Genomic DNA, 26,187 nt, shown 5'->3' with positions numbered 1-26,187 from the left:
AGCAGTCAAGAGAGGAAACAAGCAGCAAAACTTCACAGTGTTTGCAGTTAAAAAAATATTATTGAAAATTTCAGCATATGATACCATAAAAAAACTAAATAATCATTTAAAAAAAAACAACAAAAGAAAAAGGGAAAGAAAAAAGAAAGAGGGGAATAAATAGCCCTCTGTCAGAGGTAGATCTTACCCCTGTGTGCAGTTCTCTCGATATGCCTGAGTTTCCCCTTGGCCTTCAGCCCACGTCTGTCCTTTCTTGTCCCAAACATTATAGTTATAATAAAAAGTTCAGAAAACGTGTAAGGAAATATATTATTTATTTTTAGAGGTTACAGTTCACTCTCTCACACACCAGTTTGTCATGATACAAAAATAAACACAGTACATTTTGTAAAGATAGGTTGGCCAGGTTTATAATAAGTTAACATAATTTCATAGATAAAGATCTCATTGGGGCAAAGGGAAAAGAACATTCTCTGCAAACTCTCAGCATTCATCAGTGTGTATATATTATAGTATATGTATATACCGTATTTTTCGCACCATTGGACGCACATTTTTTCCTTTAAAAACTAAGGGGGAAAGTCTGTGCGTCCTATGGAGCGAATGTGTGGTCCTGACTTCCCCCTCCAGCCCCTCCAAGCTCAGGTTGCAGTGGAGAGGCTGTGTGGGCGGCTGGGGAAACCCCGGGCTTCCCTATTCAGCCCGACAAGCAGCTGAGAGGCTGCGTGGGCGGCTGGGGGAAGCCCTGGGATTCCCCAATCAGTGCTACAAGCTCAGGGCAGTCAGTGCGCAGCGGAGAGGCTGCTTGCAACTTGACCTCCGTCCCGTGAGCCGCTCTAGGGGGCTGGCTGGGGAAGCCCTGGGATTCCCCATTGAGTTGGAGGAGCTCAGGGCCGTCAGTGCGCAGCGGAGAGGCTGCTTGCAACCTTCGCAGTCTCTACAAAAATGATAATATATGAAGCCAAACGCATTGGTTTAGAGAAAGGCATTCACGATTTTACTGGCTCACCATCATGGTGCTACAGATTTATGAAGCGATGTGGCCTTGCTATGCGCACTAAAACTAGAACTGCACAAAAAATGCCAGAAGAATATGAATCTAAGATTCTGTCTTTTCATAAATTTGTAATTGATGCTAGGAAGAGAAATGGATTTGAAATTGGCCAGATTGGGAATATGGATGAAGTCCCACTAACCTTTGATGTGCCATCTAATAGGATGGTTGATCTGAAAGGTGCCAAAACTATCGCCGTGAAAACCTCTGGACATGAGAAAACCCATTACACTGTTGTGTTGTCTTGCTGTGCAGATGGCACCAAATTGCCACCCATGTTAATTTTCAAAAGGAAAACATTTCCAAAAGAAGTGATTCCACGAGGAGTTGTTGTACATGTTCATGAGAAAGGATGGATGGACGAAAATGGAATGAGAGTATGGGTTGAAAAAGTGTGGTCCAAACGTCCTGGAGGGCTTTTGAAAAAACCTGCCTTATTAGTACTTGACCAGTTTAGAGCACATATTAGCGAAACTACAAAAAAGTGCTTTAAAGAAGTGAAGACTCATCTTGCTGTAATTCCTGGAGGTCTTACCAGCCAGTTGCAACCTCTCGATGTTTCCATCAACAAGCCATTTAAGATCTTTATGCGAGAAGAGTGGAACAAATGGATGGCTGCTGGTAATCATGATCTGACACCCACTGGATGAATGAAGAGGCCCACTATCACTCAAGTTTGTGAATGGGTGAAAACATCATGGCACTCGGTGAAGGAGGAAATCGTTGTCCGGTCATTCAAAAAATGTGGCATTAGCAATGCTTTGGATGGTAACGAAGATGGTATTTTACATGAAGATAGCGAAGAAAGTGATGTCAGTGATTGTGAGCAACTGAGCTCCACAAATTCTGACTCTAGCAGTGATGAGTTCTTGGGGTTCACAGAAGACTAGAAGAGTACTCAAACTTTAAAGTCTCTCTTCATTTGTTAATGACAGTGATGATGGTTCTTAATGCCATTGTTGACTGCTGTTCACTTTACATGGCTGTAATATGATTCTGATATACTGGTTGTTTATTAAATACAGTAGTTTATACAACATTTGATTCAGAATATTTTTTACTTTTTTTCCTCCTCTAAAAACTAGGTGCGTCCTTTGCTCCGGTGCGTCCAATGGTGCGAAAAATACGGTATATATATGTGTGTGTGTGTGTGTGTGTGTGTGCGTGCGTGCTTCATTTTCTTTCTTTTTAACTTCCGCTGAAGAACTGCTGTGTGCTACCACCACTTTTCAAAGAAAATTTTATCTTGAGTCACACCAAGGTTTACTAGCACTTTGGAGATGGATTCAATCATTGCAGGTGGACCACAGATATACCACAAAGTATCCGTGGATATGTGTTTTTCTAGATCATCTGCAGAGATTCTTCCTTCTAATACAGAACACAAGAAATAAGGGAAATTATGAAGCTATTTAATAACTCAAAAGAAGAAACCACCATTATTCAACAGCTGGGTCTGTTTCAGCTACGTGGGGCAGTTTACAACAAATTTACTGCAGTCCTTACTAGATTTATTGTTTAAGACAAAGGTCTGTTCTCCTTAACAGTAAACCCCAGGAAGAGATCAAAACTTCTGAGCTGTGGCATAAGGTGAAACACGATTAAGTTAGTTAGTACCAAGAAAAATATAAAGTTGTCGGGGGAAAATGGTAAATGAGAATTAGGAGATACAAGATCACTGAATGTAGCAGAGAAGCTGTCCAACTTTGGGTACGATATTCTCACTTAGGTTGCAATCCCATGTAAGCTTGCCTGGGAGAAAGCCCATTGACAACAATGGGAATTACTTTTGAGGAAATGCAACAGGGATCACAGAGACTCCTTATTAAGTCTCGGACCAGAATTATGTACATGAAAAGGCAGCCAGAGAATCAAATTGAGTTATGTCCCCTTAACGCTAACTCACAATGCAGTGAATACTTTTAACGTACAGTACATACCCTTGATGTAAGGCTGAAGATTTTCACAGATTGGTGAACTCTGCTTGGTAACATGGAAACTGCATGTGATTCTTCCAGGAAATGTGTTCCTCAAACCAAGGATATGTTTCTGGAATGCGAATGATATTTGCTCAAGCCACAGCCCGATAAATCAAAGCAGATGCTTAATCCCAACCCCACAGATTTGAAGACGAGTGTAAGAACACAGCACTCTGTTCAAGCAAAGGATAATGGAACTTTCTCATCTCCTACAGCCCAAGAGAGCTGGGGAATACTTCCTACAATGCCGTCCAGACATACAAATAAGCTTTTGGGAGATGGCCACTCTTTTTCTGCCCCACTCTCATGAACGTTTCTCCTCCTTAGCACAGTTGCAGATGCGGAGGGAGGAAACACAAACATGTGACCTGGCAGCAGGGATGAAAAAGGAAGATGGAAACCTTGGCAGGAGAACATGACTTCTCATGCCCAGTGGGGAAGAAACGCCCCTCCCAGACTCTGATCAACGTCTCCACAGGCCACTGCCTCTGGAGTGAAGGTCTGAAGGTCAGCTAGAAGAGGAGCAGCAGCAGCAGCAGCAGCAGCTCATGTCTGGAGTGGCCTCCCTTGTCTGGCCTTCATACTCCAATGGCTGTTGCGGTTGCTCAAGAGTAACCAGGCAAGACTCCAACTCGTCTTTTACAGGTGCAAACTATTTACTTTATTTTGGTGCAAACTATTTACAGTGAAGAGCCCCAAAGCTCATGTCTGGCTCAATCGCTAGCAGAATCTGGGAGTGGTCGTCTTTTGGACCTCCCCCAACATAAGAATTTCGTTACCCCCAGCCTTCTCCTTCCCTCTTTGCGCCTTAGACTACTGCACAGGATGGGCGATGGCAAGGGCGTGTTTCCCTCCTGTCCGGCTTGCTCAGGAGCAGTGTTAAGGCTCCCACCAGCATCCTCTGGTCCTTGCACCTCTTCCCCACTGGAGGTGAGGCTTTCCTCCTCCCCAGAAGAGGAACTGCTTCGCAAGATTTTCGGAGGCTTCCTGTAACACAACTGCCCTTCTATTTCTCGCCTCTGAGCCGATGGCAGTTCCCTGACAGCTGCATTGACTGAGGAGTGGCAGACTATGACCACTTCTGCCAAGGGAGGAGTAGGCAGCAGAGACCAGCTACCTCAGCAAAGGATGCCCCTCTCTCTGCTCATCTCTACCCAATCAGTCTCAGAGCTAACCCAAGCAAATCTTGGGGTAAAGCAAATAATGGATATATATATATTTGTGTGTTATGAATGTACGTCTCTTTCCTCCGTCCCTTTCCCTTGTGTGCTGTTTTTCTTTTTTAGTTTGTAAGCCTGCAGGTAGGGGCTATCTTGTTTTAATTGATTGCAAGCTGCTCTGGGAGCCTTTTGGCTGAACAGCAGGGTACAAATGCTCATAACCATCACCATTATATAATGCCACCTACCCTAAAGAGCAGCTCGTGAGTGTTTTTTGCACAATAGAACAGATTTGCCGTTCCCATTTTGTAGCCAGATCCTTTGTTCTCTCGAGTTCTTTGAAGGTCTGCGACATGGAGCAGTATAGAAAACAAGGGGTTAATTCCGACTCCGCCAGCTACGAGCACGAGGTTTGCAGGGGCGTCGGCAGGTTGAGGATCAAAGAAGAAGTTGCCTCCCACTCGCAAGGCCACCTCTGAGCCAAGTGTACACTAAGGGAGAAGAGAGAGAGAGAGAGAGAGAGAGAGAGAGAGAGAGAGAGAGAGAGATTGATTTAAGGGCTTGAAAGTAAATCAGACAGAGCAGTATCCAAAAAGTCACTCCTACATGCCTCTCGGTTGAAGAAAAAGTTAGATTATTCTAATACACACATTCTCCAAAGTTAAGAATGTCATTTGGCAGATTGCTCCAAGTGATAACGATATATGGTTACATTCTTCCTCCGATTCCACGATACTGGCTTAAAACAAAGGAGTGTGATGTTCAGAGAACTTGGGACCGCAAGGGATTCAAAAGTCCCAGGAGTTGAGCAGCTGTATTTTTAGATGAATGCTCCCAAGAGGAATGTTAGAGAGTGGGAAGAAATTATTCTGCAGTGGTAATGGGTTTTTAAAAGGAAATGCTGTCCGTGCTCTCCCAAAAAACATAACAAGCAAGCCTGCATTCATTTCAGTGTTTAGCTTACAATCCTATCAATCAATCTTTGCAGCTGTTATGGCGACATGGTAGCCAAAAAGGGTTACCAGTCACAGACAGACAGGAGTGGATTTGGAATAAAAAAGTGTACACACCCTTTCCATGGAAAATCAAATTATGCGGAGTAAAATCTGGACTGACACAGCGCAGGTCAACTTGGGTCACATCTTTAAGTAAGCACTATGTGGAATGACCTCATTGGGGCGAAAACAGATGAACTATATGAAAGTTGTTTTTAAAGATATGGCCAAAAATTTGTTGAACGTCTTGTTTAAAAAGTTAACATTTTCTAACTACTGAAAGTGAGAGAAGTCAAAAGAAAATTTAATATTGTCATGTTGGACTCAAGCACTGAAGTGGTTGGGATTCAATAGGCATAGCACAAGTGGAAGCAGAAATTGGGGAACCATCCCCTGCATCAGCAAATAAATTTCCACCTCTTCTGCAACCCACACCATTCTGCAAAGTCCCCTGGCATTTTCAGGGATTCTGGACACTGCATATGGGGACGGGGAGAAAAGCCCTGTTGCAGGACTGGAACTCTGCACACAGAGTTAAGATGCCAAGGTTCCCCACCCAATAAAACATCAGAAGCGGAAACACTCCCAGAGAATCAGTGAGGCTAAACGTGTTCTACTTGCACACAGAAAGGGGAATAAAACTGAACAGTACTGTGCCCTTCTGCATCTTGCATTAAAAAAGTACTTTGAAATTTACAGTTATATATTTATCTGCATACACAATAAAATTTGCTCGGATTAAGACACGAGCCCATTAGACATGCAAACTAGGCCTTGTCTACAATTCAATGATTTCTAAACCAGTCCAGCCACTCTTTTTATAGCTATTTTCAAATGCACAGTATACATCCCTTAAAACAAATTAAAATAGCCCAAAGAGTTAACAATAAAAAGCATAATAAAACAATAGATAGATGATAGATATAGATGATAGATACTGCTACTAAGAGATTCAAAACCACTTATTGTTTAGATCTCACAATTCACTACATAATTTAAGAAAAACGTACCACAGAATCATATGCAATGGAAATATCTAAGATTAGTTGCATTGGCTCTATAATCATTCCACATTTTTCTTAAGAGGCATAGGCTTGCAATCTCTTCAGATGACAGTGTTCATTTTAGGGATACAGATGCCCAGTTTAAAGGCTACAAATTGATACAACATAGATTTTTTTAATAATAAAAAACCTTGAATAATAATCAGCAATTCTAGATCACCATTAATCCCAGTGTCTTGACATGCTCTCCCCAGAACTAGCTAATGCCTTTAACTGCTTTCAGTGCTGTGCCACTATGAATTTAATTTAAAAAATTAAAGTAGGGAAAGGAAGGAAGGAAGGAAAACTCCTAAGAGATGCCTCAGAGGCAGATAATTATGAAGTTAGGTTCTGAGAGGTCCCTAATGAGCAACAGGGAAATCAATAGGAAATCTCCACAAGGATTTGTATTAGCATGTGTGGTCCAGTAACACTGGCTCTATACTTCTCCAGAACATCTTTCAAAGTGAGTTATTTTATTGAAATTCCAATGGCGCATGAAACTAACCTATTTAAGAACAGTAGGAGCACTTTTTATGGTCACATGGTACCCGATGGATTAGGGCTCACTCGGGGATGCTTTTTGCTCAAGTGATCAGACGGCATTGATTTTACACTGAAATGTTAGTCAACAAATACAATGTCAGCGAGAGAGAAGCATATTTCTCTTGACTCCCAACAGAACAGAAGTAAGGCCCCAAATAAAAAAAATGGCATTTTCTTGAAGCGTGCTTTTATGAAAGATGCCTTGCTTGCCCCGATTAGCAGCCTAGAGATGTTTCAAGTATGATATAACTAAACAAACATAACCACAGTTAAGTGTAGCTCCAGATCACCACAGCAGACCTTTGTATTTGCTCTGTTAAAGAGACTTGTGTTCGACAGGAGTCCACATGTCTTGACACCAGTCACTTTACTTTCTGGTATTTCCATGCTGCAGCAGATAAAACAGATACAAGCTTATAAACAGGTCAGAAGCCTATAGCTGCCCTTTCTCCTGGCAGGTGTCCCAAGCCAGTGTGGTCTAGTGCAGTGTTTCCCAACCTTGGGCCTCCAGCTGTTTTTGAACTACAATTCCCATCATCCCTGACCACTGGTCTTGCTAGCTAGGGATGATGGGAGTTGTAGTCCAAAAACAGCTGGAGGCCCAAGGTTGGGAAACACTGGTGTAGTGGTTAAGAGCGGTAGACTCGTAATCTGGTGAACCGGGTTCGCGTCTCCGCCTCTCCACATGCAGCTGCTGGGTGACCTTGGGCTAGTCACACTTCTTTGAAATCTCTCAGCCTCACTCACCTCACAGAGTGTTTGTTGTGCGGGAGGAAGGGAAAGGAGAATGTTAGCCGCTTTGAGACTCCTTCGGGTAGTGATAAAGCGGGATATCAAATCCAAACTCTCTCTCTCCCAATTTTTCCCCCTTCAGAATTGCACTTTTACTATTTGCAAATCTGTGTCACGTTTGTGTGCCTTGGTCACCTGCCAATTTGCTTTAACAAAAGCTAAAGGTGGCTATTTCACAAACCAGTCCCAAGGCTCCTCACTCCCAGGATACTGGACCAGATGCACAAAGGAAGGAGAACTGTGTGTGCAATTGCATAAATTTAGTTTTGAAAAGTGGGTTGAGTTAAAACGGTAAAGCTTTCAATTCAAGGAAAAGGAAATGCTTTTGTAGAGAAACTACACCTATCCTTTGAAGGAGGAGAAACCTTTGTAGGAGAACTTAAAGCTCCCACCGCAGCCCGTGACAAGGAGGTACAAAACTGAAATGAAATTTGACTTGAATACTAGTCTGGACAGACTATTAAAAGATTGTTGTACAGTGTCATTCACCTGAAGATCTCAAGGGAAGTTATAATAGTTGAAACAGTGGAATAATTTTTAAAACAACACTAAAAAATGAGGACAACTAACAGCACTAAGTAGCTTATAAATACCTGCGTGTGAACCCAATGAGCAGGAGGGTGTGTGGTTTGCTTCACTGCTAGTTCCAAAACTCCCTCTTGCTGCAGCAGACCGGGACTTGAACATATTGAGAATCCACCAACTACAGCAACTCCAGGTATAAAGAAGTCTACCCTGTGAGAAAAAACAGATTCAAGAAAGAAAAGTCCTCTGTTCAGTGTCTTCTAAAGCAAATTTCTTTTTTATCCTCCATTTAAAAGATCCAGTTTGCCATCTCTTCAACTTTGTAATGTAGTTTTATTTATTAGGACAGGTTTTGAATGTATCCTACACATTATTTGTTTTCTGGTTCCTTACAAAATGCCACATAATAATAATGACAAGAAGGGAGGGCTGCTGGAGTTGACGGTTTCATCAATGGAGGGAGGAGGCGAATGGTAGTTGGTCCCAGCCAAGCCAACCTAATGGACCTTGCAGTGTTACCTGCCCCTCAGGTGCAGCCAGATAGAATGGCTGATTGCTTCTGTATAATTGAAAGGAACTTATTGATGTAGCACAGATTGTATTAACATCCCATCTTTTAGCCTTCTGGAGATCTCCCAAGGAGACGGGTGGGTACAGACCCAAGTGCGGTATGCATTTTACTCTGTAAAGTCAAGTCCACACGACTACGTTCATTCAGCTACAAAAGTCTGCTTCCACATCATGATCAACCATTCCAGATGAGTTAAGTTCGAAAGGCGAATTTCTCACCAAGTTTCCAAAATCAACACTACTCAATTATTTTTCCAAACCAGCATCTAGGAGGAGCGGGGAGCTTTGAAATTTTTTTAATATTTTTTTTTACATACAAGAGGTCACAGATTATGAAGTCTAGCTACCTTGAGGTCAAAAAAAGACCCTTTATAAATGATACTTTCCAAGCTGCATTATAGCACCCTCTAGTGGCAAAATAATTCACCTGCTAAATGTTAACACTAGATGTTTGAACAGTTTAATTTAGTACAAGTTGAGCAGGGTGTTTAACCTGTGACTGTATTTAGTGCCCTACTTGCTTGGGTTTTGTTCAAAAGCTAGTACTTCATTTAAAACGACAACCCCCATCCCCTCTGTGAGGACAAATACTCTTCCCAATTATCACTGGAATGCCTCAAAGCTGCTCTTGTGCAAATTTGCCCATTGACACTTTACCAATTCCGTAAAGGCAGGAGCTAGAGAGCTTATTTGCACTAGCTAATTCACAATCTCATTTTAAGAAATCTCCTCCATGAGAGTGTGCATATGTGCATACTTTGGGCAACTATTATATAAAATAATATATTTTTTAAAAGCCCTCTGAGGCCCTACTCGTGGAAGGTTGCACTTATGTGTGAGAGAGACCTTGTAACAATTAGTACCAGTAAAAATGAATAACCGACTGAGATGAAAGAAAATGCAGGAAAGGGCACCAGTACACCAACAAGCTAAAGCAACAAGAGAATGAAAGATTTTTGTTTGCTGGTATAACTAATGATGCAATACACATTTTGATGTACCAATGTTAAGTTACAAAGAAAATAACTGCATGAATACACCTCAGGATTGTAAATTAACAAAGCCACCAAAATGATCTATAAAAGATTTAAGACCGGTTCTATTGTACAGAACCACAGTGGTGAAACAATGGCATGGTTCGCACATTACATTAAACCATAGTTTTAAACAAACCATGGTTTAATTTCAACTACCAGCCTGGTGGTAGACACTGCTCAAATGCTCTTGCTGCACCGTAGATAAAACAAAACAGAGTCTGGCTTGTCGTTGCCATGCAAAGCCAGGCTTGTTTCTCCCAAACAAACCATGAATCTAGGTTTAGACAGCACAACAAGCCAGACTCTGGCTTGTTGTATGGGCAGTGCAGCAGGAGAGAAGGACCATCACAGTGCACATTCCTCACTCACATTAATCCATAGTTAACTTTAAATAGCAAAATTGGACCATTAAAGCAGCCTTGGGAGAATGAGAGCCTATTTAAAATATGACAATGACCAAACTGAGGTTGCTGAAAAGCACCTGCCCACCTAGATGCTCCAGAATCTTGCTTCAAGAGGCTCTTACCCTGTGCATCAAACCCTGTTTGCCTACGAGAGTGATAAACAGAGGAAGCAAGACCCATTTAGTCTTATTAAGATACTGCAGTATAAGTTGACTGTGAAACAGTATCAAGCATAAGCGAATTCCCTAACAGTTAACCTGCTAGACTGTATCACGGAAGCTCTTCACTAATTACAGATACCAGCAAGAGCTTGTAACATATTCCACACAGAAAGCTATAGATATTGTATATAATTGCATGCACATAAATGATATTTATATGCATTTATTCATAATTAAACCTAACAAGTGCTATATAAAACAGGCTATCAACCCAAGATGAACAGAAACCTGATTAGGAGGGGAGGAAAGTGGTTCCTCATAATATATGCTGGAACGCCTCCCAAGGACCATTAAAAATCGCTTTCCTTTCAAATGTTTCCCCCCCACGTGGATTTCATGATTGGTATTGGCTTTCCCTGCTCTACGCACAGCCTGTTGCACAGCCTTTAAAACAGAATCTATGTGCAGAAACTCATTTCTGCGTCAACCTCTGCGTCCGGGGCAAACAGTTGCACAATTTTTCATGAAAATCAACTACAAGGTTCCCCTTAACTTGAATGGAGTTGGGCTCCTCCCTTTATTTACACGAAGGTGTATTACCCAAGCATAGAGGTTAAGGCTGGGATTTTGTAAAATCTTTCAGGCCACCCGAGAACCTCTACATTTTAAAGCTGGCAAATTGGCAAGGACTACGGCTACTTTGTGTGATCCGATCCTTATGTGCTTGGATACTTCAGGCTGCAATCCTGTGCATGCTTCTGGGAGTAAACGTCACTGACAACCATGGGACTTACGCATGCACGTGATTGCATGGTGAGAAAATCAGTATGAATGGAACTTCTCCCCGATGCCTGCAAGAAACCTGCCAGCAAGACCCAAGCACAAGAGCACTCTCCCCTCCTTTGGTTTCCAGCGACTGGTATTCGCTGGCATTATTGCCTCTGACCCTGAAGGCTAAGCGAAGCCATTGATAGCCTGATCCTCCGAGAATTTCTTTTAAAGCTCTGCAAGTTAGTGGGCCATGACTTCCTCCTGTGGGAGCGAGTTCCAGTGTTTAACTATGCACCGTGTGAAGAAAGTCTTTCTTTTACGTGTCCTGAATCTTCCAGTATTCAGCTTCGTTGGATGTTCATGAGTTCCAGTGTTATGAGAGCAAAACCCATCTCTATTCACTTTCTCCATGCCACCCATACATAATCATATGAGGGGACGCAGGTGGTGCTGTGGTCTAAACCACTGAGTCTCTTGGGCTTGCCGATCAGAAGGTCGGCGGTTCGAATCCCCACGATGGGGTGAGCTCCAGTTGCTCTGTCCCAGCTTCTGCCAGCCTAGCAGTTTGAAAGCATGCCAGTGCAAGTAGATAAATAGGTACCGCTGTGATGGGAAGGTAAACAGCGTATCCATGCGCTCTGGTTTCCCTCATGGTGTTCCGTTGTGCCAGAAGCAGTTTAGTCATGCTGGCCACATGGCCTGGAAAGCTGTCTGCAGACAAACGCCGGGTCCCTTGGCCTGAAAGTGAGATGAGCACCGCAACCCCATAGTCGCCTTTGACTGGACTTAACTGTCCAGGGGTCCTGTAAAGGTAAAGGTAAAGGGACCCCTGACCATTAGGTCCAGTCGTGGCCGACTCTGGGGTTGCGGCACTCCTCTCGCTTTACTGGCCAAGGGAGCCGGTGTACAGCTTCCGGGTCATGTGGCCAGCATGCTGGCAAACCAGAGCAGCGCACGGAAATGCTGTTTACCTTCCCGCCGGAGCGATACCTATTTATCTACTTGCACTTAACCATATGAATATTTTATCGTGTCAACACTTACTTACCTTTTCTCTAAACTCAAAAGGCCCAGGTGCTGCAACCTTTCCTTGCTCCATCCTCTTGATCATTTCGGCTTATCTTTTCTGAACCTTTTCCAAGTCTACAATATCCTTTTTGAGGAGAGGCGACCAGAAATGCACACAGTATTCCAAAGGCGGTTGCACCATAGATTTGTATAATGGCAACTTGAGTTTGGATCAGGCTGCAGTCTTAATTTGCTGCCAAGGAAGATGCCACCCACCTACCCACCATGCCACAAGATATCCCATCTTCCGGTTTTTCTCTGTGGATTATAAAATCCATGCAGGAAAGACTTGAAGAACAAAACCCCACACTGGGCAAAATATTCCTGCATTGCAAGGGGTTGGACTCACGTGGTCCCTTCCAACTCTGCAGTTCTATGATTCTACGAAACACCAACACTCATATTGCTTCTTTAATCTTTATGGCAGCCGTGTTTAATCATTCACCTGCTCGCCATAGGTGACAAGGAACTGCATGCAAGTGAGTAAGTGGGCTAGCAGAAGAGGGATGGAGTGCTTTGTGCCTCCTCTACACCCAGTATGGAAACCAAGTGGGCTACCAGTGAAGGGAAGCTCTTCTTCCATAGAAATGCAGCAAGCATCATCTGTTAGCCCCCCAGGCAGACTAATAAACATTTTTCTGGGCCTGTAAACTTTGCAGGCTTATTTACAAAGCTACTTAAGAAGGTAACAGTTGTTAAGTCAAACAGCAATAGAGTTTTATAATAAGTAGGCTGGAAAGTTTAAAGCAAAAAAAGAATAGTATCTTTCACGACTACTATTCAAGAGAGACTGAAGCATGCAACAATCTAAGAGATACTTCTATGCAGATTCTGGCAAGCTGCATCTGTGATAGCAGACATATCTTCAAAGTACCGTATTTTTCGCTCTATAAGACGCACCAGACCACAAGACGCACCTAGTTTTTGGAGGAGGAAAACAAGAAAAAAAATATTCTGAATCTCAGAAGCCAGAACAGCAAGAGGGATCGCTGTGCAGTGAAAGCAGCAATCCCTCTTGCTGTTCTGGCTTCTGGGATAGCTGCGCAGCCTGCGTTCGCTCCATAAGACGCACACACATTTCCCCTTACTTTTTAGGAGGGAAAAAGTGAGTCTTATAGAGCAAAAAATACGGTAGGCATATCCTGAACAAAATACTAGCTCCTTGGAAGCGGCTATGTGACTTTTATATTATGCAAAGGAGTTGTGCATGTTTGCATTACGAAGAGAAACCCTGCCACTTCGTTACAAAAGTAGGCCGATTAACCTTTTCTCTCGTGGCCTAGTTCTTAGTATCTCTCATTAGAACACAATCACACTTATGGGCTGCACTGGCAGAAAGTTAGCATGCCAAACAGAATTAGAATACTTTAAAAGGAAGATAATGAAAAGAGTAATTATAATTACAGAATCCAGTTTTCAGTATGATAATTACCAAAACATTTTTGAAGGGTAAATGTTTTTCCAAGAACCAGCAAGCACAAATTTAGTATGCATCTGTGCACATGTGCAAAGGCTGCTGCAAATTGCTCCACAAACATGAATTATTGCAATCAACATCTTGTTTTCTTGTTCTAAATGTAAAAGGCAGCAAAATTAACACTGAACTAGTTGCTCATGCTATTAGCATCCTATCAGATAAAGTTCGATTCCTATGAAACCTGTTCACCAGATGGAGCAACAAAAATAAAGAAAAAAGGGGGCTGGGAGGGCAGGAATGCCCCAACCTGACAAGCACAGAACCCAATTCAGCCTACAAAGTGTCAAATGAATTGTCCAGAGAAAAAACTCACAGATCCTGAAAGCATCGCACAATACACCCCAAACAACTAATTCTAATGTGCACTGTTCAATAAGGAGACCAAAATTGCGAATTGGATCCGAGGAAACGTGAGAAGAAGGAAAATAATCATTGGTCCTTTTCTAACAAGATTTTTCAAAACAGCTTGCACAAAACTACAGTAAGAGTCCAGGATGGTTTGTATGCTTCCACTTGAACATGAAGTTTTGGAAGCCATTATAAATGTGGACCAATGTATTTGGATTCAGTTTCACTTCTCTTGTGCGATGCTCTAGTGTGCAGTGTGTGTAAAACCCTGTGCAGAAGCATATCTTTAGATCCAGCTGTGCCCAGGATCCAAAGAGCTCTTGGTCAGACCACACCTGGAATACTGTGTCCAACTCTGGGCACCACAATTTAAAAAGGATGTTGACAAGCTGGAACGTGTGCAGAGGAGGGCAACCAAGATGATCAAGGGTCTGGAAACTAAGCCTTATGAGGAGCGCTTGAAGGAGCTGGGTATGTTTAGCCTGGAAAAGAGGAGACTGAAAGGAGGTATGATAGCAACCTTCAACTAGCTTAAGGGCTGTCACATGGAAAAGGGAACACGCTTGTTTTCTCCTGCTCTTGAGGGTAGGACATGAACCAACGAATTCAAGTTACAAGAAAGGAGATTTGGAATAAACATTCGGAAAAACTTTCTGACAGTAAGAGCTGTTCAGCAGTGGAACAGACTCCCACGAGAGGTGGTGGACTCTCCTTCCTTGGAGGATTTTAAGGAGAGGTTGGATGCCCACCTGTCATGGGTGCTTTCGCCGATTCTTGCATTGCGAGAGGTTGGACTAGATGACCCCTGGGTGCTTTCCAACTCTATGATTCTATGAGGGCATCCCCTGTGAAACTGCTGACTTTCTCATTCTTTGAGCAGCGGCTTCCCACATGCTGTAATGCAACTTGCTTTTGAAAGTCTTCAAAAGAGGTTTCTCCTGCAGCACGTGGTGATATGAACTAAAAGCATTTGCAACACGCACAGAAAGCACTCTGTCGCCCAGGAGATTTATATGTGGAGTGCGCTTTTGGAATTCTTAAGATACAGCTCTCTCAGGAAAAAATGTAGCACAAAGCGGCAAATTGGGGCGATGCAAAAAGAGTTATAATTGAGGTTTATTCTATTTGATAAGCAGGGCCATGTTTTCCATGGAGATAAAATTTGGACAAATTCCCAAACCACTTTTACCAGCTGTTTCATAGAAAGCTGAGAAGAGGAAAAGCCCATGTCTCCGTGAATACCACAGAAGCTGATTGCTTGGATCAATTTGCAAAAATGTCTCGAAAAATTAGGCTTGCCCCCAAAAGTTTCCCCTCTTGTTTAATAAATCCAGAAGAAGGAACTTTACCATTGTCCTGCTTTAAAAGTAAATTCTTTATCTGTGACTGCCAGACGGAGCCGTTTAACTGTTTCAGATTCGCTGGTGATTCCACACACTTTTGCTTTGGAAATGATCTAAAAGACAAAAATCACTGTTACCAATACCACCACTACTGTTTCAAGAAAGAATCTCAACATTTTCAATAGTGAGAATATCCAAAGTGCTGAAACCTCCTTCCAGTCATCCATCACCAATATTGAAATGAGACAACTAGGAGCCTCAGTCCTACACCCCATTCTACAATGACTCAAACATCTACAGAACAACCCTCAGCATGCTAATGCAGAAGTAAGTCTCACTATGTACAGTGGGGCTTATTTCCCAGGAAGCATTTAGGATTGTAGCCTTGCAATTCTTTTATTCCCAAGGATTAGGAATTTCATTCTGATGCCTTTCTCTCGCTAAATCCCATAAACTGCGCGCACAGGGGGGAGGGTGTCTATGAATTTAAGATCTCTGCATCACTGTGTTCTTCAATGGATAGGAAACTGAGTTTGTTGATGGTCTAATTGGGAACAGTAGTGGGAATTCATTTTAAGTTTATTTATTTTAATAATAATAATTTATTATTTATACCACACCCATCTGGCTGGGTTTCCCCAGCCACTCTGGGCAGCTCCCAACAAAATATTAAAAACATGATAAAACATCAAAGATTAAAAACTTCCCTAAACAGGGCTGCCTTCAGATGTCTTCCAAATGTAGTTGTTTATTTCCTTGACATCTGATGGGAGGGTGTTCCACAGGGCGGGCGCCACTACTGAGAAGGCCCTCTGCCTTCCTCCATTAAGTTCTGGGCAGTTCCCCCCTCTTCCATTTTAACTTCATAGCAACACAATGAAGTAGCTTATGCTGAGAAATGCTGAGCTATTTTTCATGTAACATCCAACCATTGGGCTTTGCACCACTGCTGCTCCTGATTGTGCCACTTAAACAAACCGGAGCCTGGCTTCTTGCACTGTAATGTCTGAGCCCAGGCTCTTGTACCAACCACAAGCCCTGACAAACCTAGGTTTGCTTGACTCCACCTTGTTTCTTCCCCCATGTGACACAGTCAGGAGAAGGGGTGCAGTAAAGCACTTGTGTTCATTTAATCATACTTTATTTCTAACTATGGTTTAAATTTGTGTGCAAACTGGGCCAGTGACTGATCCAAGGTCAGCCAGCAAGCTTCATGGCTGAATGGGGCTTTAAACCCAAGTCTTAGTCAAACACTAACCACTATACCATGGCTCTCCAAAGGCCTCAGTCTAGCTCATGCCTTAACTCTGCTGCGTTTTCCTGACTTTTACAGCCTGCACACTCTAAACTACTATTTGGAATTATAGTGCTCACTACATATACTTTAATATTCTGAAAAGCCAGGTTCTTCAGATGACTCATGCAGGTCCAAAAGTACAGAGATGTAAAAAACAAAACAAAACCACCAACACCATAATCTCATCAAATTCCAGCTATGACTCTGTCATTTCCCATCCAGCAGGATTGGCGTCTAACAAATGAAATGTAACCAAGCTACATTTTAATTTGAAACACATGGCAGGAAATGAATTTCTCCCTAAAAAAATATTTGAACATGTCTACTGTCCAGTAAAACAACAGGACACTTGCCAGTTAAAAGCTAACACACTTTTTTCTTTATAACTTTAATAGACAATGTCAAACAACAGCAACGAAATAACAGTCACGCTAGTTAAATCATTTACGGCTTTCATGCTAGCCCCAGTGAAGCCCCAGGGTAGGAAATGACTAGCCTTACCCTGTTCACATTAACCTGTGACCTAATCTGCGGACAAAAATATTATAGCCATGACTAGATCCTGCATGCAAAGTTGTTATGGGAAACAGGTTTGAGCTAGAGCTAAGAAGCAGAATAGGACTGTCCCTCATTTCCCTTCATACTCCTCCAGCACAGTCATGAGGAGTCTGGGAGATTTTGCTTCCATTTTTCCTTAACCGCAGCTTGTTGTTTTGTCTGACCTGACAAACTGTGTTAATGTTGACTACTGCTTGTTAGAAACAAGCCATCTTGAAACCGTGTAATCACAAAAAGATGATAAATGAAACAGAATCACAGAGAGGAGAATCATCATCATCATCATCATCATTTATTTATTTATACCCCGCCCATCTGGCTGAGTTTCCCCAGCCACTCTGGGCAGCTCCCAATCAAGTGTTAAAAACAATACAGCATTAAATATTAAAAACTTCCCTAAACAGAAGGGCCAAGTCTCCACCAAACTTATCCAAGTTCTTTGGCACATGGTAGATTTCAGGCTATATGATACCAACCTCCTGTCGAAAGTCATGTGCTGTTCTCTCCAGATGATCTGGCTTTCTTTTTGATTTCATGTTGCTTTGAATGAAAGACAAATTAAGACCGTCATTACCCATTTTTATTGTATAGCTTAAATAAAAAAGCTCATTGAAGACCTGTTTAAAGTTAGGATTCAGTTGTCGCTAGTCACTAGCAGCAAAACTCTAAGGCCAAGAACAGAACTGAGCTGCCAGAAGAGACAAAGTCTGTCAAATCCAGCACTGTTTCCAACAGTAACCATCATTATGCCTTTGGAAGTCAACAAATATATAGGCAATGGGCATTTTGTGCCTAGGATCTAATATCCTAGAGCATGGGTAGGCAAACAAAGGCCTGGGGGCCGGATCCGGCCGTCGCCTTCTAAATCCAGCCCACGGATGATCCATGAATCACCGTGTTTTTACATGAGTAGAATTTGTCCTTTTATTTAACATGCATCTCTGGGTTATTTGTGGGCCTGCCTGGTGTTTTTACATGAGCAGAATGTGTGCTTTTATTTAAAATGCATCTCTGGGTTATTTGTGGGGCGTAGGAATTCGTTCATTCCCCCCCCCCAAAAAAAAAAATATATTCTGGGCCCCCCACAAGTTCTGAGGGACAATGGAGCAGCCCCCTGCTGAAAAGGTTTGCTGACCCCTGGTATAGAGCGTCTGAATGTGGAGCTTCCATTTAGTTATCACGGTTCATAGACTTATCATCCATAAAATCTTCTAATCTTCATCATCTGTATGAAGATGATAGGAGAGCTTATCCAGGGATTTCTTTCCAGGTACTTAATGAGTATCTGGAAACAATAACGGGATGACTGAGGACCAATAAACTGACAAGACGGAGGAGGTACTGTTGGTGGGCAGCTCCTGAATCTAGGAGGTGGTTGGACAAACTGTTATGGGGTGCCTGAAGCAAGAGTGCATACTCCGAGATCCATCATTGAAGTTCCAAATACACTTTTTTGAGCTGCAGATGATTCAGCAGCTACGGCCATTCCTGGACCTTGTTACGGTGATCCACGCCCTGATAACCTCAAGCCTGGATTACAGCAATGTGCTCTACACATGGCTGCCTTTGAAAATGGCTTGGAAATGGCAACTGGTGTCGAAGGCCGCCAACCGATTACTGAGCAGCATGCCATTTCAGAGTCACCGTAACACCTATTCTCCACAATCTGCACTGCCTGCCTGTTCACTTTTAAGCCCGTTTTGTTGCCATGAGCTTTTAAAGCCCTAAATGACCCAAATATTCATCTCCTGCCTTGTGCCAGCCCAGCCAATGAGATCTTTGGAAGAAAACCCCTCTGGGGTGCCACTGCCAGCTGAGCCCCAAGAGGTAGCAACTCAGTTGAGGGCCTTCTTGGCTGCAGTATCCTCTGTGAAACACCAAGCCTTTGGAGGTCCATCAGTCATAATATTTACTCCAGTTTCACTGTGTGTCAAAAATGTATCCCTTCAAGCTTTCTCAAGGTTTTCACCAATTAGGTTCTGGAAAAATTTACATGTAGAAGACTCTATGGGATTGTTTCCCATATGCTGCTGTTTTAAGGGTGAATATTTTTTTGTTTGTTTAATTTGCTCTGTTATGTAAATGACGGTGTGATTTGCGAACCCCTCAGGGCTTTTTGAAATTAAAAGTGACATATAAATTCGAAGAAATGTAATAAATGTATTATGGGGATATTTCCATATCTCAGCATGTATTTTAGTATTTAGAGGACACAAATATCTTACCCATTTACTGTGCAATAACATAGCGCCACATGTTTCAGATGTAAGATAGAAGAACAAATGGGAAGAACTCCAGCAGTACTTCTCAGCAACGGAGGAATAGCAAAAACAGCAGCACAGACCATAGCGTTCTCTAGTCTTATAAGCACCTGCAATTTAAAAAAACAGCACAGTTAACAATTGTAGTTTTCAGTTTCCTAAAATACTTGTTCAATTAGCAAGTATCAACAATAGTGTCAAACAGCAGACCTGCACAATTCTAAGGAGAAAAAAATAACATCTTTTCCAAATATTTAAAAGAGGAGTTACCTATCACAAAAAGTATGTTGCTGGCTTGGTGATTTAAGTGAAATGAGCTCATTCCTGGACAAGTGCTGACATCACAGAAACTTTCCATGAAACAGGCACTCACATCATAAACACATCCCTCTCTCAGACTACAGCTGCTTCAGTCAAAGACACCTAACCAGAAGACAAGATTCTTCTCATTACTATATGTGTCTCTCCTAGTTAACAAATGCCCTTTAGGGAATGTGTTGATGTACTACAAGCCAGTGTGTTTGTGTGTGTGCAATGGAACACAAGAACTGGGAGAGGACAGGCCAGGGAGTAATACCACTGAATATTCTTGAACAGAGAGGCAAACCCAATTAAATGCTGGCAACCACTGCTTCATGTCACCCTTTCTGAGGAGATGGAGGCTCCTGAATGGCAACTATCCTTTTATTTACATATTTTTTAAAATCATTAAGCCGAACATCTTAGGCTAACATAACTTTAAGCGCACCCTTCAATGCAACCCCATCTCTCTCTTCATCTCTGTGCCACAACCCCCAGAGGGCTATGAAGTTGGGGTGTGTGTGTAAATGCAGGTTCTCACAACTGGTACAAAGAGTTATTTTAGGAAGCATCATATAGCTCGGATTTGGGTTCTCGGCACAAAGATTTCACACATTAAAATACATATCTAGCGTGTGTGCTTTCATCATAAAACACTGAGTGATGCATGCTAAACCCAGTGTGTTTTCAGAGCCACCACCTGAGCAGATGGGTCTAATTCAACAGAGAAGCACACAAGAAGCACCACATGGAGATGAATCAAGCCCAGTATTCCACTTCTTACTAAAACAAAATCCAAGTCCTTGAGGATTCATAGTACAGGTACTAATGGAGTACTCAATTTTTCTTTTTCACTTTTAAAGATTATACATCATTGTTACTTTTACTATATATTTCTATGCCACCCATCTGGCTGGGCATCCCCAGCCGCTCTGGGCGGCTTCCAGCAAAATACAAAAATAATAAAATGTCAAACATTAAAAACTTCCCTAAACAGGGCTGCCTTCAGATGTCTTCTAAAAGTTGTGTAGTTCTTTATCTCCTTGACATCTGATAGGAGGGCGTTCCACAGGGAGAGTGCTACCGCCGAGAAGGCCCTCTGCCTGGTTCCAGGTAACTTTACTTCCCGCAGTGAGGGAACCTCCAGAAAACCCTTGGAAGTGGACCTCAGTGTCCAGACTGAATGATAGGGGTGGAGACGCTCCTTCAGGTGTCCTGAGCCAAGGCCGTTTAGGGATTTAAAGGTCAGTACCAACACTTTTAATTGTGCTTAGAAATGTACTGGGAGCCAGTGATGATCCTTTAAAGATTTGTTTAAAAGTCATTATGGTTTCGGCCTTGCAAATTATCTGAGGAAGGGCATTCATGAGTGCTAACACCAAGAAGGCCTACTTCTGGGTTGTCACCAGATGATAATCTGCTGGCCATGTAATAAGCAAGGGTCTTCTCAGAAGGTACTCCAAGAAAATTAATAAGTGCACACACAATGTAATAAATGTAAGAACTAGAAAATAGTCCTGGCTCTTAAGTAGGTTGTGTAGTCTAACTTGTATTATGCTAAAAGACAAAGAAACAAACAAACAAACAAAAAAACAGCTATAGCTTCTTTTATGGTGTTTTTGGTATAGCCTTCCCCAAAACGACCCCTCAGATGTTAAGGACTCAATTCTCTTTACTTTTAGAAAAGTTCCACTAAGTTCAATAGCACTTAGTGCAAAGCTAACATGCTTAAGATCACAACATTTGTATAGTGTTTCAACTCACAGCTTTATAACACAGACACAACTACTGCATTTAATATTCCACTCTTTTTGTTGTCTATTTTTAAGTGTGTTATGTGCACAGTTTGTATAGGCCTTTACAGCTGCAACATGCTGTACAACACTTTTTGTGTCAACTAGTGACATCTGCTGGTGGCTAACCACTCTGACTTTAAGAAGCAATACCCCCCCCCCCCCCCCAAATCCCAAATGTTTCTTTCCATGACATTAAGGAGGTAGTTTAGAACAACCAGCCACTTCAAGAACCAAGATGAAGTTTCTCTTCTGTATGATTTAGCTCCATTCCTGTGAACTTTGATATACACATGTATTAATCTCATTATGTCATTGAGAATAGCTTAGTGGTTGACTCCTTGACTCCTTAAAGTCATCAAATCTCCAGAGCTCTCTTATAATGTCAACACATTTGGCTAATAAAACAAACAAACCTGTTCAGTTCTCCCCCACATTTTCCTCTCTCTATCTCTCCCATGAATGCTGGCAGCTTTCACAACACTTTGTTACAGATATATTCAAACACAGGTGGGGATGTATATACATTTATCACCACTTCTGGGCACATGTGGATGCTAAATTAAATAAGCAGGGACAAAAGATACTGGCTCCGCAAGTTAGCTAAAATCATTACAATCTTGCTATACATTTGCAAGAATGATCAGGAGATCATATAAAACAACAGTATTCATTTTCTAAGATAAACGCTGAACAGAAACCTATTCTTCTGCCTGGATTTTACGATATGTGAAACTAGTTTCAACTAATAGGTAATTCAGGTTGCAGTTCCATAAACATTTTCTTGAGAGGATTGCTCAGTTGGTTAGAGTATAGTGCTGATAACACCAAGGTTACAGGTTCGATCCCCAAGGAACAACTGCATATTCCTGCATTGAGGAGGTTTGGACTAGATAATCATCAGGGTCCCTTTCAACTCTAGGATTCTACAGTTCTAAATTCCATTGACTTACTCCCATGTAGACATGTATAGGATTGCACTGTCAAAGAATAATCCAACATCTGTGCTCAGGCTCAATACTGATGTAATGGTGTTAATCTCAAAATCATAACTGCAACAATGGAGTTGATTGGGAGCCATATATTTCTTGCCTCACCGCCCTCCTTTCATATCATGAATAAATCTTCCTTTCCTTGGTGCAACATTACAACTATACCAACTGTGTTCTGAGCATGGTTATCTTGAACAGTGATGCATCACGGAGTCTGAAAAAGGAAGAGGGGGGCAAACCCATGCAAAAGGAGGGATAAGATACTCATGATTCCAATACATGCTAAAAATCTCCTAACCATAGATAGCATATTGTGAGCATTACAGTGGTGCCTCGCAAGACGAAAAGAATCCGTACCGCGAGTCTCTTCGTCTTGCGGTTTTTTCGTCTTGCGAAGCAAGCCCATTAGCGGCTTAGCGCTATTAGTGGGCTTAGCGGATCAGCTGATAAGCGGCTTAGCGGATCAGCTGATAAGCGGCTTAGCGATCAGCTGTTAAGCGGCTTAGCAGCTTGGGGAAAAGGGGGGGGGGAGGGAAAAAAACCTGCAGGAACTCGCAAGACATTTTCGTCTTGCGAAGCAAGCCCATAGGAAATTCGTTTTGCGAAGCACCTCCAAAATGGAAAACCCTTTCGTCTAGCGGTTTTTCCGTCTTGCGAGGCATTCGTCTTGCGGGGCACCACTGTATATCTGTCCTGGGCATCAGAGAAAGCAAATGTAAAATGTTCTATGGACGCATACATAGAAAAATATTTGTTTCACTTGTGGGAATGTAGTGTACATATTGCTCAACACTAAATATCTTTACTCAGGATAAACCCCACTGATTTCAATGGAGCTTACTCATAAAGAAATTTCTACAGGATTGCAGGCTAAAAGTAACACATCTCAATGACTGTGTTTTGGTTGCAGACAGCCATCTTTTGTACTATTTTCAGTTTTGCAAAGCCCTACTTGTTTGCATCAAAATGTGACAGATGCAAGAGAGAGTTTGCCAAATGAAGTCACTTGAGAGGTCTATTTTAAATAATGGGAAACAAATATATTGGAAAATAAACCTGCCAGATGTCAAGGTAAGATATGATCAGAGCCTAAACATTTTCCAGAGACAGTCAGAACCTTTCTGGTACAGATGCATTTGAGAACTACAACTGAGTAGGTGAGCTGTGTGTTTATTTTTTAAAAATAATAATGTTCTGGTTCTATGTTGGGTGTGCTCAGTTTAGTTTTCAGGCTACAACTTTCCACAAAGCTATTTTTCAGCCCAATCCTATGTACATCTACTCAGAAGTACTTCCCTGAGTTTATACACACACGAGAGAGAGAGAGAGAGAGAGAGAGAGAGAGAGAGAGAGAATGAGTGCAGCCTTAACACCAAACTTTGAACTGAACAGATGCGCCTTATTTCAGATACCACAGCACTCATGTATCTCTTATGTTTGGACTAATTTTGACACCTTAAATGGCTCATTAATAACTATGACTGACAATACACTGAAAATGATCTGCCATCAGGCTGAAATGTAGGCAAGAACTACTTAAACCTAACCAACCTGCAGTTCCAATTTTCAGTTTACAGCCCACTGGAGGACAAATCACTCTTACTGAGAGAGATAAAAGAGGCTCTTCATCCAATACTGACTCACCCCTCAAAGTTTTCCTGAAGGCAAACACAATAAAAGCTATTCACAATGCCATACTTTACAAGCACAAAGTGATTTTTTGAACAGGGAGTGGGGGTATATGAAAAACCCAGCAATAACCACAAAGAGTGCCAATAAAAACCAGCTTTGGCAGGAGTGGCCGGAAGCAGGGCACCAATTGCCTTCAGGATCTGATTGGCTACTGTGGCAAGAAGAATGATGGATTAGATGGGAGAGCCAGTATGGAGCACTTAGAACCAGGTTCAAATCCCCACTCAGCTATCCCCTTCATACACTATCTTTCTGCCTAGCCAACCTCACAGGGTTGTTGTGAGGATAAATTGGGGATGGGAGGAAAGGGGTAAAAAAATCATGTAAACAAACAAACAAACAGAAGGATTGACCTACAGATTGACACAGCAGGGTTCTTCTTGTGTCCGTGTGGGAGGAAGGAAAGCTTTGTCTGAAAGAGCCAGTGGCAGTGTAGTGGTTAATGTCTGACCAGGACCTGGGAGAGACCAGAATTCAAATTCTAATTCTAATAACAGTAATTTATTACTTATACTGTACTCAGTGCTTTTTTTCAGGGGGGTACTCAAGGTTACACAATACTGACACCTCTCTTTGTTGTTGTTGTTAAAAAGTGTGGCACTTACTGTAACAACTTCATGGTGAGTACTGGCACCTACAGTCATATCTTGGAAGTTGAATGGAATCCATTCCAGAAGTCCGTTCAACTTCCGAAACGTTTGGAAACCAATGTGCAGCCAATAGGAAGCAGCTGAAGTCCTGTCGGACATCCAAAAATATTTTGCAAACCAGAACAGTCACTTCCAGGTTTGTGGCGTTCAGGGTTCAAAATGTTTTAGAACGTTCGCAAACCAAGGTACGACTGTATTTTCCTAGGGGGGAAATGTACTGCTTATACTCCACCCATCCAAGTGGGTTGCCGCAATCCTTCTGGGCAGCTTCCAACATAAATATAAAAACACAGCGAGACAACAAACTTTAAAAAAAGCTTCCTGATACAGGGCTGCCTTCAGATGTCTTCCACTGACCCTCCAGACAAACAGAAAATTTATTATTATTATTTATACCCCGCCCATTTGACTGGGTTTCCCCAGCCATTCTGGGCGGCTTCCCGAACATATGAAAACACAATAAAACAACAAACATAAAAAAAACTTCCCAATACAGGGCTACCTTCGGATGTCTTCTAAAAGTTCTGTAGTTGTTTTATCCTTGACATCTGATGGGAAGGTGTCCCACAAGGTGGGTGTTACTACCAAGAAGGCCCTCTGTCTGGTTTCCTGTAACTCCACTTCTCGCAATGAGGGAACCGCCAGAAGGCCCTCGGAGCTGGACCTCAGTGTCTGGGCTGGACGATGGGGGTGGAGACGCTCCTTCAGGCATACACTCTGACTGGGCTACCAAGCTTCCTGGGTGACCTTGGGCCAAGAATTCACTCGCTCTGTCCTACCTCACGGGGTTGTTGTGGGGGGTGGTTATGGGGCGGGGAGACTCATGTACGCCACCTCGAGCTCCTCGGGTTGAAAAAATGGTGGGATATAAATGCGATATAATAAATGAGCACGTCCTAAATAAAGCCCAGTGGAGGTCCCCCTGAAGGGGCTTCGCTCCGGCGGGACAGGACGCGGGTTGCCACCGCCTCATTACTCCTGCGGGTCCCTTTTCAGACTCACCCGCCTCTCGCGGGGTCCAAAAGGGCGAAGGGAGGCGACTTACTCCCCCCGCAGACTCCTCAGGACGCGTCGCCCGGCCTAGCGAAGGCCTCAGCCTAATAGGCCCAGTCACGAGCAACCGGCACCCGCACCGCCACTTCCTCTCCTGCACAACAACGGCATCTTGCGAAGAGGGGGCGGGAAGCCAAAGTCCGCCGGTATGATTTCGGCACTTCCGGCCCAGTATCGGAACTCGCTTTCCCGCTCTTCAAGAAAGCGTAGAAGGGCTTCACCATAGAGACGCAGAGGGGCAGAGCGACGTCACTCCGCTCTCGAAGGCGGAAACAGTAACCGGGTGCTTCCATCTCACGTGCAGCCGATATAGGTTTT

At 42.7% G+C, this 26,187-nt stretch overlaps 1 protein-coding gene across 6 annotated transcripts; it reads right to left on the bottom strand.

The window, feature by feature from the left end:
• Nucleotides 1-297: 297 nt before the first annotated feature.
• Nucleotides 298-26,136, bottom strand: OXNAD1 (oxidoreductase NAD binding domain containing 1). Of its 6 annotated transcripts, none has more exons than XM_028749758.2 (9): nucleotides 25,819-26,135; nucleotides 24,026-24,132; nucleotides 19,354-19,499; nucleotides 17,605-17,668; nucleotides 15,280-15,386; nucleotides 8,163-8,304; nucleotides 4,442-4,684; nucleotides 2,995-3,103; nucleotides 298-2,425 (listed from the first exon to the last, which is right to left on the bottom strand). In XM_028749758.2, the coding sequence occupies exons 3-9, from the start codon at nucleotides 19,473-19,475 to the stop codon at nucleotides 2,271-2,273; spliced, it is 942 nt and encodes a 313-aa protein (XP_028605591.2). In that variant the 5' UTR covers nucleotides 19,476-19,499; nucleotides 24,026-24,132; nucleotides 25,819-26,135; the 3' UTR covers nucleotides 298-2,270. The 6 variants fall into 6 exon arrangements, with proteins under 6 accessions (XP_028605591.2, XP_028605592.2, XP_028605587.2 ...); XM_028749759.2 differs by having other exon boundaries at nucleotides 25,862-26,135; XM_028749754.2 differs by lacking the exon at nucleotides 25,819-26,135 and adding an exon at nucleotides 25,319-25,427.
• Between the last annotated feature and the right edge of the window lie 51 nt (nucleotides 26,137-26,187).

This window comes from Podarcis muralis, chromosome 12, assembly GCF_964188315.1.
Source record: "Podarcis muralis chromosome 12, rPodMur119.hap1.1, whole genome shotgun sequence".
Classification (NCBI taxonomy): Eukaryota; Metazoa; Chordata; class Lepidosauria; order Squamata; family Lacertidae; genus Podarcis; species Podarcis muralis.
The sequence above is the reverse complement of the archived record's forward strand: the minus strand, read 5'-3'. Positions and strand labels throughout refer to the sequence as shown.

Excerpts from the sequence above, each read along its gene's own strand:
- OXNAD1 (XM_028749760.2), bottom strand. The coding sequence starts at position 19,475 with ATGGTCTGTGCTGCTGTTTTTGCTATTCCTCCGTTGCTGAGAAGTACT. Across the intron at positions 4,685-8,162 it reads CTCATTGGGTTCACACGCAG|TGTACACTTGGCTCAGAGGT; the intron begins GTATTTATAAGC and ends CTTCTCCCTTAG. Across the intron at positions 2,426-2,994 it reads TCTTCAGCCTTACATCAAGG|AAGGAAGAATCTCTGCAGAT; the intron begins GTATGTACTGTA and ends GTTCTGTATTAG.